This window comes from Anomalospiza imberbis, chromosome 5 (genome assembly GCF_031753505.1).
Source record: "Anomalospiza imberbis isolate Cuckoo-Finch-1a 21T00152 chromosome 5, ASM3175350v1, whole genome shotgun sequence".
In the NCBI taxonomy this organism is placed as follows: Eukaryota; Metazoa; Chordata; class Aves; order Passeriformes; family Viduidae; genus Anomalospiza; species Anomalospiza imberbis.
The window spans coordinates 50,163,318-50,177,956 of NC_089685.1; the positions used below are offsets into that span (position 1 = coordinate 50,163,318).

At 39.9% G+C, this 14,639-nt stretch overlaps 1 protein-coding gene and 1 long non-coding RNA gene across 5 annotated transcripts in view; one reads left to right on the forward strand and one right to left on the reverse strand.

Annotated features, from left to right (window-relative positions):
• The window catches only part of PACSIN2 (protein kinase C and casein kinase substrate in neurons 2), a 53,571-nt gene extending 43,255 nt beyond the window's left edge, over window positions 1-10,316 (forward strand). For 2 of the 4 annotated variants that reach the window (XM_068190626.1, XM_068190627.1), the window contains exons 7-11: window positions 800-920; window positions 2,999-3,123; window positions 3,792-3,908; window positions 4,844-5,040; window positions 8,494-10,316. In XM_068190626.1, the coding sequence (XP_068046727.1) occupies window positions 800-920; window positions 2,999-3,123; window positions 3,792-3,908; window positions 4,844-5,040; window positions 8,494-8,606 (673 nt within the window). In that variant the 3' untranslated portion in view covers window positions 8,607-10,316. The remainder of the gene's footprint in view (window positions 1-799; window positions 921-2,998; window positions 3,124-3,791; window positions 3,909-4,843; window positions 5,041-8,493) is intronic. The other 2 variants (XM_068190629.1, XM_068190630.1) reach the window with 2 other exon arrangements.
• Window positions 6,511-7,585, reverse strand: LOC137474244 (uncharacterized). The gene is made up of 2 exons (XR_010999252.1): window positions 6,806-7,585; window positions 6,511-6,775 (listed from the first exon to the last, which is right to left on the reverse strand). It is a non-coding gene; the product is annotated as an uncharacterized lncRNA (long non-coding RNA).
• Window positions 10,317-14,639: the final 4,323 nt, after the last annotated feature.

The window sequence follows — 14,639 nt, forward strand, 5'->3', positions numbered from 1 at the left end:
CAGTTCTGTGTCTCTTATTTTAAGCCTTGCGACTGTTGTGTTGAGATTTTTTTGAACTCGGAGTTCCATATCGCACCATGTTGATGGCTTTGATACAAGTGTATTGTCATGCACATTACCATGTGCATGGTCTAGGATCAGAGCTGTATCTGCAACATGACTTCTGTCAATGAAAAACAACTAGAGTGAGAGAGAAGAAAAAGTAGTAAGGTTCTTTTTTTCACAGTGTTTGCTACAAATAGTACAGTTAGTAAAATCAGACAGTACTCAAACCAGTAAAAGCAGTTAGCAGATATTATACCTGCATAGGAAAATGTTTAACCTATTTACCTCTGCTTCAAGTTTGGGGGTTTTATTTTTATAATTGCTTACACTCCTCACTGGATTAAAACAGAAGTTTTCACCAAGTCCTGTGGACTTAGCACAAAACCAGTTTATACTGCCTTGTAGATAAGCTTTGAAATTCAAGAAACTTCCAAGACTGCAGTTCAGTTGTTTAAATACAGTCCTATGTATATATATTTTTTAATGACAGCCAGTTAAATTACACAAGAGCCATAGTTTTAAAATCTGGTAAACAGGGATTTTATGGTGTGGTGAACTTTGAGCAAGTTTACTTGTTGGACTGCTCTTCCCTTTTTACAGGCAGTTAACAGGTCTGTCAGTTTTTAAAAGTCTATCCTGCTCTAATTTTTTTCAATACTATTGTGAACTTCAAAATATTTTTTTTTTAAACTGCTTAGGGATTTTCCGTGATCCTAAATGTGATACTAAATTAGAAGACAAATTTGTTTTGCAGTTACAAAAATATCTACCGTGAGCTGGAACAAAATATCAAAACAGCAGATGCTGTTGAAGACTTGCGGTGGTTCAGAGCTAATCAAGGTCCAGGGATGTCAATGAATTGGCCTCAGTTTGAGGTAAGGTCACAGTACTTAAACCACAGAATTGTTTTGTCTAGTTTTTTTCCTCTTTGCTTTTTGTAATAATTCTTTCTGTTTTAATTCTTAACTTCAAGCTTCCAACACTAAATCTTTTTGTTTTGCAAGTCATAGTAGTTTTCTTATCTCAGTTTTCATTGGGTTCTTCTCATCCCACAACAGTTGGAGGTGAATGTTGAGCATCTATTTAAAGAGAAAATGGGTAAACCAGAAAACTACAGTTCCTTTTTCTAAGCTGAAGTCATTACTGAGGTTGTTAGCCATTGCTTAGTTGAGACATCTCTGACACCTGCATATGTTATCCTTTATGTTCTACTTCTCCCCTCTGGTGGGAGACTTCAGACATCAATTTTCATTTCCTTGCTGTTAGCAGGTAATTGTAGTGTATGCAACAAAGACGATGAAAAAGTCTGAACTAAACAGTTCAAAATTTGAAATTTGGTATTTAAAAATCAATACTGCTCTATATTAAAAAAAGTTCCACCTTTACCCAGCTAGTCATTTTATTACTGGATGCCATTTTCAAAAGGAAGGAGTTTTTCCAAGTAGTGTTCTGTTACCATAGCCTAGAAGAAATAAGTACCAAAATATGTCAGTGCAGATCATACTACTCATGTATGATAGCTGGAAGTGGAATGAGTTGGACCAGAATCATGGGTTTAGTTGAAATAAATTCTAGAGATTAAATTGATGGAGTGGAAGCATAAACTCTGGAGTGTTTCACTGTTCCCTTATTAACCATAAAGGAAAATAGCACTTGTTTTTAAAATACTGGGTAACTTTAGATTAGAGGTTTGAGGAAGAAAATTCATAACAGTACTGTAGCATTTCTTTGCCTGAAACACTGAAGTGCAGTTACTTCTGTGTGGGGAAATTACTATGCCTTTTCTTAAACATCATAATTAACAAATTAAATGCTCCTGTTACTGTTTTCCTAATCAAGTTTTTTCTCATTTACATGCTACAAGGATGACGTAAGTAAAAAAGTCATGATCAAATGACTATGAAATTGCATTGTAAACTGCAAATATGCATAGGTCAGTGGTCTTTTAACTGTGGTAACTCAGAAATCCAGTATGCATCTTACAAAGTTAAAATAATGAGGTATTTGAAGAACTGCAGAAAGCACTGGACTGACTCTGCTAGATAGGAGTAATGACAACTCTGAAAACTTCCATTTCCTGATAAAAATACTTATCTCAAATGCCATCTTTTGTATAGCAAACTCTCTCCTGACCTTTTTTTTACCTTTAAGACTTCTGAGAGGAAACATGTCTCAGCATAGGGTATTTGCTTGCATCCAGTTTGTTTCCTGTTGGTTCCTGCTTTGTGTTTGTGTAGTGTATATAGTATAACAGGATATCAAAGCTTAGCTTTGACTTGATGCAGGAGCTGTATTTAGGTCTCACCATGCCTGTCCCATCTGAATGGTTCAAAACATCAAGAAGGGTCTACAAGTGGCATCTTTAGTCTTGTCAATACTTGTGTTGATTCAAGCCTTAACTCGTATAGATGGCTTTTTAGGACAATGAATTTCACTAAATCCAGAGTGAAATACCTTAAGAGCTTTAATCTTAGGCACAGATTTAAACTAGCTTCTTCTTTGTAAGTCCTCTGAGAGTGCTTCTTGAGAAGTAAGCCCTGTCTTACAATACCTTTTTAAATTGAATGTTAAAGTTAACTTTTACAGCCAGGTATCTTGGCATTATTTGAAACTGTGAGCCCTCACAGTACATCTTTTAAATATCTGTACTGTCCAGCTCTTCTGACTTCTCCAGTTGTGTGCCAGATGTCTGCTATTTTAAGTCTTTTCAAGGGGCTCAGAATACTAAGCAGGGAAGTGCAGGTAACCTTGGGAGTAGCACTGACACCTGTTTGCATTGCTGGAGTAGGAACCAGAGGAGAGCTGTAAATAAAATGTTTGAAATTACTTGTCTTTAGGAATTATTGACAGTGTTGTATATATAGATGTATGTTCCGTACGTCAGTCTGAAAATGAAATGCGATAATTACTTGTTCAGTTGAATTTCTCAGTCATGTTTTGCATTCATTGGTAGGAGTGGTCTGCAGACCTGAATCGCACTCTCAGTAGAAGAGAAAAAAAGAAGGCTTCTGATGGAGTGACTCTGACTGGCATTAATCAGACGGGAGACCAAGTTTCACAGCCTAACAAACATAGCAGGTAGCTTTTTTTATGCCTAAAAACACTAATTGGAAAAGATTGTTGTCTTCAAATGCACTAAGCTCTACAGGATCACAGTGTCACTGTCCAATCAAATGGTAATTATCTGCGAGCATTTTTAGTGATGTCTCTGCACTTCACAAATTAATTTGGGAATTATTCTTCATTTTATAGTTCTCTTTCCATTGGGAGCTGAAAGAAACCAAGCCTCATGAGAAACTGAACTTTCTGTACTTGATCTGGTGGTCTCTTCTTACCTTCCCATCTCTAGAAATGATAATAATACTTCGAGGTCTTAGTTTGCAAAACATTTAGTCACATCAGAATTCTGGATGTGGTTAATACAAAACTGTTAACATCAACTGCTTTAAAAAGGAATGAAGCTGGCCAGAAAAATGGCATTGCCTTTTATTGCAGGCAGTAGGAAAAAAGAAATTGTCATCTACGAAGGATATTCTGATTGTGAAAGAATGCTCCATGTGTGAGACTTTCCAAGCTTTCTTGAGCCTTATGCTGCACTTGATAGATGTTTTGGTTTTGTTTAGTTGTTTATTTAAAATTTTTTGGCTGAAGGAGGGGTCTGCTAAGAAACTGCTTAGTGGGACACCAGTGACAGTGTTCTCTTATACAGATAGGGTCACCATAATGCTTTTTCTTTTCCAAATTAGCAGTCTTAGTGTCCAGAGTAACACAGTGCAGTCAGTACAATCAAGTTACAATCCCTTTGAAGATGAAGAAGATACTGGGAGTACTGTCAGTGAAAAGGAGGACAATAAGATCAAAAAGTTGGTGAAATGTTGTTTTTTAATTGTTTTCACATTTGCACTTTCTCTGTCCAGGGTTTTCTATTTTGGGTTTCTATAACACTACGCTGGTCAGTGCATGAAGTGTTTTTAAGCAGTTGTGTAAGCAACACTGTAACCCAACTTGTCTTTCCTAACAGATGCCATATCTGTTGCTTGATCTTTGGTTTCAAACTACTGTGGTTATTGGCAGTTGCTAACAGAACTGCTGTTGCTTTTTTTCCTTCCTTTCCCAGTTCTATAAAATGTTAAAACTGATGTGTTTTTCTAGTGAAACTGCTTCTGGAGCTTTACTGCTCTGTGTCTTCTCACTGAATAAATCTGCTTTTAAGATGCTCTCTTTTTTTGTTTAGGACTTTCTCGAGCAGCTGCCTGTTGCTTCAGTGTACACTCTCGGGATATTCCACTCTCTTAACTGGCATGTGCATGCTGAACAGTGAACTTCCCTTTAGATGATCGAGTTGTTGCAGTATAGTGAAGTTTTTTTAATTGTGGATTGCAATATAGAAAATGTGTTGGAAGCTATTATAGAGGTGCATACTGGTTTGGGAGGAAAGTTCTGCAAAGTAATTTAAATGACTTACCTAAACCAGATAATTCCTCTCATCGACTATGGCATGCCTTTTACCTTTCCAGAGTAAATAATCCCTTGGATTTTTTGATAGATAAGTCTTTTGAGTTTGTGGAGAGATTCATGTGTGTTGGTTTTGCCTTTTTCTAACTTGTTAAATGCTTTGCAAGAATGTTTTTATTTTTTAATGAGGCGTTGTCAGTTAAAGATAGATGAGAAGATACCAGAAAGAAAGTTTCAAAGCTGGGCATTAGGGTGGAGTTTAAGCATATTTACGGGTATCTTAGTGTATTTCTAGTCTCCTATTTTAAAAGCGAAAAATAATAATTTCAAAATTGATTTTCAGTGTTAGCAGCTATGAGAAAAACCAAAGTTACCCTACAGATTGGTCTGATGAAGAGTCCAACAACCCCTTCTCCTCCACTGATGCAAATGGAGACACCAATCCCTTTGATGAAGACACCCCTCCTGCCATGGAGGTGAGAGTACGTGCACTCTATGACTATGAGGGCCAGGAGCAAGATGAGCTCAGCTTTAAGGCTGGTAAGTTTGCAACATTCACTTTAAAACATTTATCAAAAATGAGAAAGGCAGGGGATTCTTTTTTTTTTATTTTATTCTTCACCTTTTATTTTCTGAAGTCACCTGTTTCTCTGGATGTACAATTCCACATACAGGATCCTGTCTAACCATCATCCCTCCTAATAGTGCTTTTTGGTAGCACTGACTCCCCTGTTTGGCAGCACTGACTCCTCAGCTCTTTGGAATGTGTTGGGTTGCCTCTGAGATATTCCTTTCTTACCAAATTAAGTGAAACAAGATGACCTGCAGAACTGAAAATCCTCTCTCTCCCTTTTCCTCCCTGGTGACAGTAACAGCTGCTGCTTTTAGCTGTCTGGAAATGCCAACCCTACAGAGTTGTTTTTTAAAGGAAAATACTACAGCAGCTATTCTTGAAACTGTAATAAATCAGCTGATACCTTCTCTTTTTAAATGGAAAGCATCCAAATTTTGATATCCAACTTTCTGCGTTGCTAACATTTTAGGGTTGAAACTTTTAGATACTTTTAGATACTTTTTAAACTGTCTCTTTTCATCTCTCTTCAGTGTATGTTAAGCACAGGAATTGTCTTTACCTGTTTTTTTTTTTAGTCTTGTGTTATATTAGGGTAGATTTAGTACACCTCTTCCTTCATAAGGTGCTGTATCTCCCTTGAGTCCTAAACCCTTTTCCCCTCACTGTTACAGGAGTTGAGAGAACAGAATAGATATAACAGATGGGGGAGACCCATCACACACTGCTTCCACACACAGGAAGGTGACATCAGGGTGTGATGGCTGCACACCACAGGTGCTGCTGCCTCCAGCTGAATTCTACCCCCTGTTCATGACTTTCAAGCCAATTGTTCAACTGTCTTGCCCGGAACTGCAGGAGACATTTTCCAGCCAGGAGTTCCAGAACAAGATTGCAGGAGTAGTTTAGCAAAAGCAAACAGAACTTCACTTTGTGCAAATGAGAGAGAGAGAGAGACGCTCTTTGAGTTTATCTCTTGTCCCATTTGCTTGTCATTTATTCCCATCTCCTGCAATAACCAGATGAATTGTAATAGAAAAACAGGATTCAAGCGTTGAAAAGAAACTCCAGAAAGTTTTTGGTTCTGCCTCTCTTTGAGCTAGGGTTAGTTAGAAGTGTGCTGTTTCTATACCACCTGCTGTGGTTCTTAGGTGGATGTTAGGGCTAAAAGTTAGGAAACCATTCCCTGCTGTAGCTAATCAGGGAACTGCAGGATAAACACCCCCAGCTCAGGTGGTGGTGCTCATGCCTTTAACTCACCTCCTTCCTTTTTTGTTAGTGAAACCACTGAACGTCTGACTTTCCTTCTTTGTAGACAAGTATTGTAGGTTTCCAGAGTGGAGGAATGGATTATTTGTCCATAAACTTTGCTGAATTGTGCCCTGACAGAAGTACAGTAGTAACAAAACATCTGGTACTTTCTTTAGACTGCATACAAGCCAAAAGTTACTTTTCATTCTACAGACTTTACCTGCTCCATTTTTCTCAGCAGGGGGTGGAAGCATGCTAATCCTCTTGAAATATATCTCTGGTACCTGTGAAGCAGCAAGGGTTTACAGTAACGAGTCCTTCCTTAGCAAAACCATGCAGTGTTTATATACACAGATGTAATGGTTCAAGACAAAGTTAGGTGGTGTGTGCTGCAGTACCAGCTGTGTCACTTGCATTAAACCACTGAACTGAGTAGCTCTCAGTGTGTGAGGTCTGTAGAAATAAAGCAGAGGAGGTATGAACTGTGAGATATATCCAGACTTCACTTAAAAAGAGTGCAGTACCGCGAAGGAAGAGCATTAAAGAATATTACAACACCAAATTATGGCTTTGATACAATTGTAGGGAAGGGACGATGTGCTAGACCATGAATCCCCTTCGAGATGCTGAATTAATAGGATGGCTACTTAGTTATTAGGCAGAAGTGTTGTGTGACTAGCTTTACATTGAACATACAAAAAACTCTAAGGAGAAGAACTCACCCTAGGTCAGGTGGGACCCAATTTAAAATGTACTCAATCCTGTGTTCCTCTGTAGATATCCCTAGGCTCCTAAGCAGCTGTCAACAGAGCATTAATGCATTTCAAGGATTTGTTCAAATGTACATGGATATTCTCAGATAGGATTTCCTTGGGTATTCAAAGAATTTACCTACAAAATGCTTCTAAATACATGTTACAGAATATATGCTCTGCACACTGTCCATTAAATGTACTTTAATATACGAAACTCATTTTTTTACTGGAGTACTTTCACAGCTGGTGCTTTTTGTTTTGTGTTTTTTTTTCCTCTTGGCAAACAGCTGTGGGAGACTTCCAAAGAGCAAGAATAGCTTTATTCATATCTTATGAGAGGTTTTATAAGCATCTAAGAGGATGGGACATAATTATTTAAAATATATCTGTCTCGCCCTCCTGTGGCCCTTGGTGGCTGAGAATAGAGACAGTAAAGGTTGTCCCTGCAATGTTGTCAGAGTATGTCATTCTGTGTTCTGGTTTTATCATCACAGGGGTTTCATTGTAACTGCTGTGCAGATGACACTTAAAAGTGTTAATATTATGTTAGACCTCCAGGATCACAGAGTTTCCAAGCCCAAGCTTTGATACAAATGCATTTGTTAGGGCATACCCTCATTGAAATGTGAATTTTTGGTAGTCTTTATTTCCACTCTTTATTAACACACACTTCATGGAAGGTTTGAAATTGTACACTCCCATTCTGCAGCACTAGAAAAGGTGGGAAAGTTGTAACATATCTCCATAAACCAAGTAGAGTCTGAAGTGCCAACCATTTCTTCACAATGGGTATTTATTAGTTTTCTGATAAAAACTAGGAGTTGAAGCTTTAACCTTTTTATCAAGGAGAAAAATCTATACAGATGAGTATCCTGAGAAGATTTAATACAAAGCTTGTCGATTTCTACCAAAGAATTTATGCTCCTTAGGCTACTTTATAGTCTCCTAAATGACACCAAGACTCTCTACTATTTGGGACTGTAATAAGTGATTAATATCTTTATCGTCTATTTCCTATTGCTAAGATAAAACACACATCAGTTTTATCTAGGGAAAACATTTGACACAAATTAGTTGCAAGGGAGGAAATAATTGTTACTCAATGTAGCCTTTTTTGCCTGGCTGAGGTGGAGCTTCCTTTGCTCCTATGGAGCATCTTGGAGTCTGCAGGCTCTCAAAAGTCAAAGTATTCCCTGAGGATGTGGCATATCAGATGTGCATTGTAGCCAAAATGAAGTTATCTTATAGTTCATAAATGTCTGAATGGATAGTCTGGAAGTTAGCAAGCAAATTCTGAGTTACTTAATCTTTGTAGCATTTTTTCCATGTTTTCCTTAAAACCTTTAGACAATAAGCCTAATGAAACATTTATTTGACTTGCACTAAGTTGGGGAAAATGTTCCTTCTTTTCTTCAGGGGATGAGTTAACCAAAATGGAGAATGAGGATGAGCAGGGCTGGTGCAAAGGACGCCTGGACAATGGACAAGTTGGTTTATACCCGGCAAACTATGTGGAACCAATCCAGTGACAAAGGACAAAATGAACACAGAGGTGTCACAAGAGCTCTGTAGGCCTGTACAGTGTATTTAGGTGAGGTGAGAGGAAACTGAATGGATGTATAGAGTGTATATATTTTAATGAAAAGGTGAGGGCTTGATACTGAAATGAGGCTGAATGAAAGAAAAATGCTTGGCATTGTTTTCACAACTTGTACACAATGCAAAGGAAAGGAGTAAGGTTGAAAAAACAGTATGATAGGAAAAATACTTTTTAAACTTTTTCTTCCCACATGGTCTGTTATTGTGAATCCTAAACATTTTTGCATTTTCTATGCTTGTGCCTCATCCTACCCCAGGTTTGTGGCTTACGCTCACTTTTGTTTAATCAGTTATTTTAAGTGACCTTCAGTAACTTGCAACTTGAATTTTAAAGATTATTATAGTTAATTTTTTATTTGTTGTTATCCATGTCTGAAAGATGCAGTATTTTTTTATTTAAATGCTATGTAGTTAAGCACCTTTTTGTATGCTTTATCAATTAATACTTAAATTATGACATAGATTTAGTTACCACTTGACTGAATGAAAGCTCCTTCCATGTTGTAGTAATCTTTCTGTGTTGTCAGCATGGTTTGAAGTTGTAAATGGAGTTGTAAAACAAAATACTGTATTTAATAAATATCTGTTACAGAAGGTTATTTGTAGCAGAGATATCTGCAGGTGTCATGGGTTGGGATTCTATTACAAATGTTCTTTATGTGGGTGGACACTTGAAATAAGAGTTTTCCATCTAGATCTTAAGTGGCATTCAAAAGAAATATAAATTATGCATAAGCCCCTGAAGAGCGGCTATTTCCAGCACATGTTTGCAGGGGGAAAAAATCTCCTTTTAACTGCTAATGATTTTTGGGTGGTTTGAAATGTTAAATCTGTGAAGGCTGGTTATCTTGAACAGAGAAGACTGTAAAATAGACTAAATGCTTTTATTAAGAGCCTATCTATGTTGTGTATATGTACATATAATTTGATATTCCAAAATATGAAGAGCATGGCTGTTAGTTATCAAGCCTTTTGGTGTCAATAAGATTTAGACTATTTTAAGAGTTTAAATTATAGGTATATTTAAATCTGCTTTCCTGCCATATCCATTACTGTACCATAGACAAAGTATTCTGTGATTAGATTTTTCAGAAGTACAGTAAATACACTAATATACTCAAAATCAGTATTTGTGGATAAATTAATGAGTCAAAGTATAAACTAGCTTTAGTCCAAACATGGATTCTTGTAGCAGAACACTGTAAAATCTACATTTGTTTGCAGTTACAACTTGACCAGCTGTAATCGTGTCAAATATGCACATGTGACATTGAAAACTGGGTTGTAAAACTACAGCAGATCTGTGTTAAAACTAGCTATCAGGTAAGTAGATATGCCATGTTAGGAAGCTACACTGTAATGAAGTTAACAAATCTTTTTTGAGGTAACTATAAAACACTGTTGGTAATCTTGGACTTTATCGTTTGCTTTTTGAGCTTATAGATAGATTTAGTCATCATTTTCAGTGAATCCAAATGTGCAGGCTTACAAAGTGGATGTATGTATATGTCTGTCAACAAAAACTTACCAACATATTTGTTCATCCACCGGACAGTTGCTAAAATTGTCAGGAATTACTGGTTTGGGTCTCTGTATTGTAAAATATTTTAGAAAACAATAAAATCTGTTAATCTCTTAAATACACAGAATGCTCCTTTTACTATTTCAATGTATGTCAAAGCAAAAATAATCTGTGCATTTCATTGCAATTCATGGTGACAAAACCTGCATTGTGTGAAAGAGCCACAAGCAGGAGTGTGACATGGGTGGCATTGTGCTATTAACAAAAAAGGGAGGTGCCATGCACGGGAATTCTTGGCAAAACATTCCAGCAAAATCGTCATGGAAGAAGAGGAAACTGTCTTTTATGGGTGTACAGAGTCCACTGTGATGCTGCTTTCTGTGGTGTTGTCAAGTCTCAGATGGTGTGGGTGAGCAGTTAAGCTTTTTATTTCTTTTTAAATATAGTATCTGAATATTTTCTGCCTTGCTGACTGGCAGAGATTAATGCAGTGCTGTTTGTGACAGCTGGCTGAAGCTTTTCTCTCATCTCCCCCATCAACACCTGCTGAACAGCAGATACCAGGAGTTCATCCCTGGTTCAGCCAGGGTCTGGCTGGGGGCCTGTCACCAGTGGTGTCCCCCAGGATTAATTGTTTAATATATTTATCAGTGCCTTGGGTGAAGGGGTCAGTGGTGGCACAGAGCTGGGAGGAGCAGCCAGTCCCCTGGGGCTGCACAGCCCTTCCCAAGGACCTCAGCAGGGTGGAGGATGGCCAGAGGGGCTGTCTGAAATCCAGAAAAGGCAAGTCCCAGGCACCAGGACAGGCTGGGGGTCACCCGCTGGAGAGCAGCTCTGAGGAGAAGGGCCTGGGGGTCCTGGTGGGCAGTGAGCTGTCCCTGAGGGCAAGGAGACCAGTCAGAACTCTGTAAGGTACTTCTGCAGGTGTTTCACACTTCTGTGGTCCTAAGTAACTTATTAAATAATCAATAAATAATCAACTTCCACCCTGCTACCTAAGCTTTTAATAAATCTACAAGTCCAAACAGGAATCTCTCTGGGGACACACAGGTATCCTCACACCTTTTATTACTGTAGTCAGTAACTGATTAAATGTTCATTTATTTTGTAACAGTTTACTTCAGCTTTTATGAGGGACATTGGCAAGAACTCTTTGAACATCCAAGTCACTTGTTACCTCAGCTAGATCATCTTGACACATGAAATCTCCAAGCCTGCAAGGTAAAAAACCAGATCAATTGTAAAGTACTGTGCTGAATGACGCTTCTGGAATCCATATGCAGGAAACACTGAAAACTGACTGCCCTGGCAGAGACAAAACATTATGTGGCAAATGCAGGTGGGTTTTGCAGTGGGATGCTACATGCAGCTGGAGCTTCGCAAGTCCCTTGCGTTGCTGGTGCAAACAGCAGTCTCACACAACTGAGTGTTGCTGCCTGTAAATCCCAGTAAATAGCAGGAGTTTGGCTTTGCACTGGGCAATGGTGTTAGGCTGTAGACAATTCCAAAAGTGGAGAGCTCCATGAAACCTCACCTGATTGAAGTCATTATGCTTCCTGATATTATCAGGACAAACACTGCATTAGTACTAAATAAAAAAGTTGAACTGGTTTCATCAACTGGTTTTTAATGTAGATCTTAACCTTCATTTCCATGTGCTGGGAGAAACATTTGAATGCTTGATCTTTCTCTTCCAGGGAAGGCTTTTTCTGTATGAGTTACTTATACTGCAGTGATACTTCTGTCACTGCTGTCCCTTTGAGGTTACCATTTGCAGAGGCCTGAAACCTGATGAACTGCAGTTGTCATGAGACAACATATTTACAGCATAACAGTGAGCAGAGACAAACTTTGCTTAGTGTGACTGAGCTTTCCAAAGGTCATGAAGCAGAATTTGTACTTACCTAGGGGCACTGAAAAGCAGTGAAGATATAGCTGGCATGACCTGGGACTCTACCTATATTCCACTGTTTCTCAGCAGCACCATGAGGAGAAACCAAACAAGCAGGGAGGCTTGATAATAACTGGCCAACAGCACTGATGGAATTTGACAGAACTAAAAGCTTTGAGTATTGGAAATGGCAGCAAGTGTTTTGGAGCTTTGAAAAAGTAGGTGTCCACTGGGGCTGTAATACCACACAACTCCAGGCAGATGCAAGTGCCAGTTTCTCGTTATCAAATCAGCCAAAGAACAGACTGTTCTCAGGAGAAAATCCCAAATGGCTCTCCCTTGTATTTATATGCCCTGGCAGGGCTGTCTGGCCAGCTGCAGGGAGCCCAAGCATTGCTGTGGCAGTTGGATAGGTGAGAGTAGGAGAAAGTTACTTTGCCTGTGCTTCATCAGCTCATGGAGCAGTCCTTGTGCCCAAAAAAAAAATGCCCAAATAATACAGGAAGAAGCCCTCCATTTCCGAATGGCTGTGCAGAAAAGGGGGGATTAGCATAGGATCAGTCAGGGAGGAAGGGCCTCCAAATGTCTTCCATCCCATCTCTGGCTCAACACTGAACTTGGGACAGGTTGCTGAGTGTTGCTGAAAACCTCCCAGGAGAGAGTTTCCACAGCTGCTGTGGGCAGACTGCTCCAATATCTGATTGTCCTCATCGTGAAAGCTCTCCTCTTTTGTATCAAATTGGAACTGTGTTCTGGGTTAGTGTGAATTCAGAGCCCTTGGCTTTTGATTTGCAGACCAGCACCCCCACCATCCCACTCCGGCAGTGAATTGCTCTCATTTACACATGATTGGAGGGCTCCTAATGCAGGGCAGGCTGCACTTCCCAGGTGTTTGTTTCTGAGCACACACATATAACAGTGTTCCTCCACGTATCTACTTGTCAGACCAGCTGGCATGGAAGCAGTTCTTAAGGGGTTCCCTGTGCTCTGGGAATACAAATATGTGTTCTGGCCCTTCTTGGAAACCATCAGCAAGATGGGATACTGCCACACTGAGGTACAGTTGGCAAAGTAGCACTTATGGGCCACTTTCCCACCACTGCTGCTGTTCTCTCTGTACCTTCCCTCTTTCTGCGCTCCACTCAAATCACAAACTTGCTGAAGAATGAGAGACCCACCTCTATTCCCTAGAAAAATTAATCACTTTTCAGGGTTTATTCTGTTGGCTTCCTTTATTTAGACCACTTTGCTTCTCCCCTGGGCCTGGACAATCACCACTAGGGGGAGAATAGGATATGGGGGGGTATTTCCAAAATTTCTTGAACAAATTGGTGTTCATTCTCATGGCAAAGGAAATGACAGCGCAACATACCATGGATAGTGGTGGTACCAGGGAAACAATCTGTGGGTCTTGGATAGATGTTGTCCAGATGAAACTCTGCTGAGAGTTTAGGACATAAACAGTATCAGGCCAGGGGAGCCAGTGATGCTCACAGTGCTGATCTGCTACTGGGTCTGAGTAAGAACCTGCATTGCTCACCAAATTAGAGAACACTCAGTGCCTAATCCACAGCCACCCTTGAAGGTAAGTTGTCTGGTTTGGGAGTTTTTTTGTGGTTTGGTCGTTTGGATTTACTTTGGGCTTTTTTTCTATGCACTCAATGAGCAGAGCAGCCAGTGAATTAGAAGTACTGCCTTTTCTCTCCTTGGAGATTACCAGCTCATCCCTTCCTTCATGTTCTCCATTCTCCATATCACCTGTTTTCCACAACCTAGAGGCTGCTCTGTGCTTGCAGGACCTGCTGACCTCCTTCCAGTTCACACACAGAGATGCTTTTATTCCATCTTGTCCAGAACTCATCTCCTGGCAATCAGTTGAGCTTGCAGTCTGCAGCAGGAGTCTGCCACAGAGTGAACTGCCAAGTGTGGCCTTAGGACAGAGGTGCTGTGTGTTTCTGAGCACTGCCACAGGCCCATTCCCCTCTGGCTGCCTGCATGGAGAGCTGTGGGCTGCCTGCACGGCCCATGCCTTTGAACAGCAGCAGCTTTTTGTCATCCCAGCTTGGGACAGAGGTACCACTTCCTGAGACAGGTCAGCAAAGACAGAGGAACCAGCTCCCTGCGGTGTTACTTAGCTGTGACTCCCAGAGATGCATTCTGGGGTCTCGGGATGCTGCTGTTATTCTGATGTCAAAAGTCCCATTAAATGGGAAGATTCTAACACTCCTTTTTTTTTTTTCTTTTGTGGTTTTCTTTTTTTTTTTTGGTTGGTTGGTTGGTCTTGGTTAATTTTTTTTTAAATCCTTGCCAGGTTAACTAGTGCCTGACTTCTGTGGATAAGCCAGGAGCTGCGGGGTCAGGGCACACCTCAGGGTTGCCACGCTGAGTGTCCAGTGTGGAGCCAGCACTCAGCACACACTCCAGCACAGATCCCTGTCCCAGTGCCCCTCTGTGGCTGCCCTGAGCAGTGTGGCCAGGACTGGTAGTGACAGGTGTCACCACCTGGGGAGACCAGGAATGTGCTGGATTTAAGGTACAGAAGGTGATGCA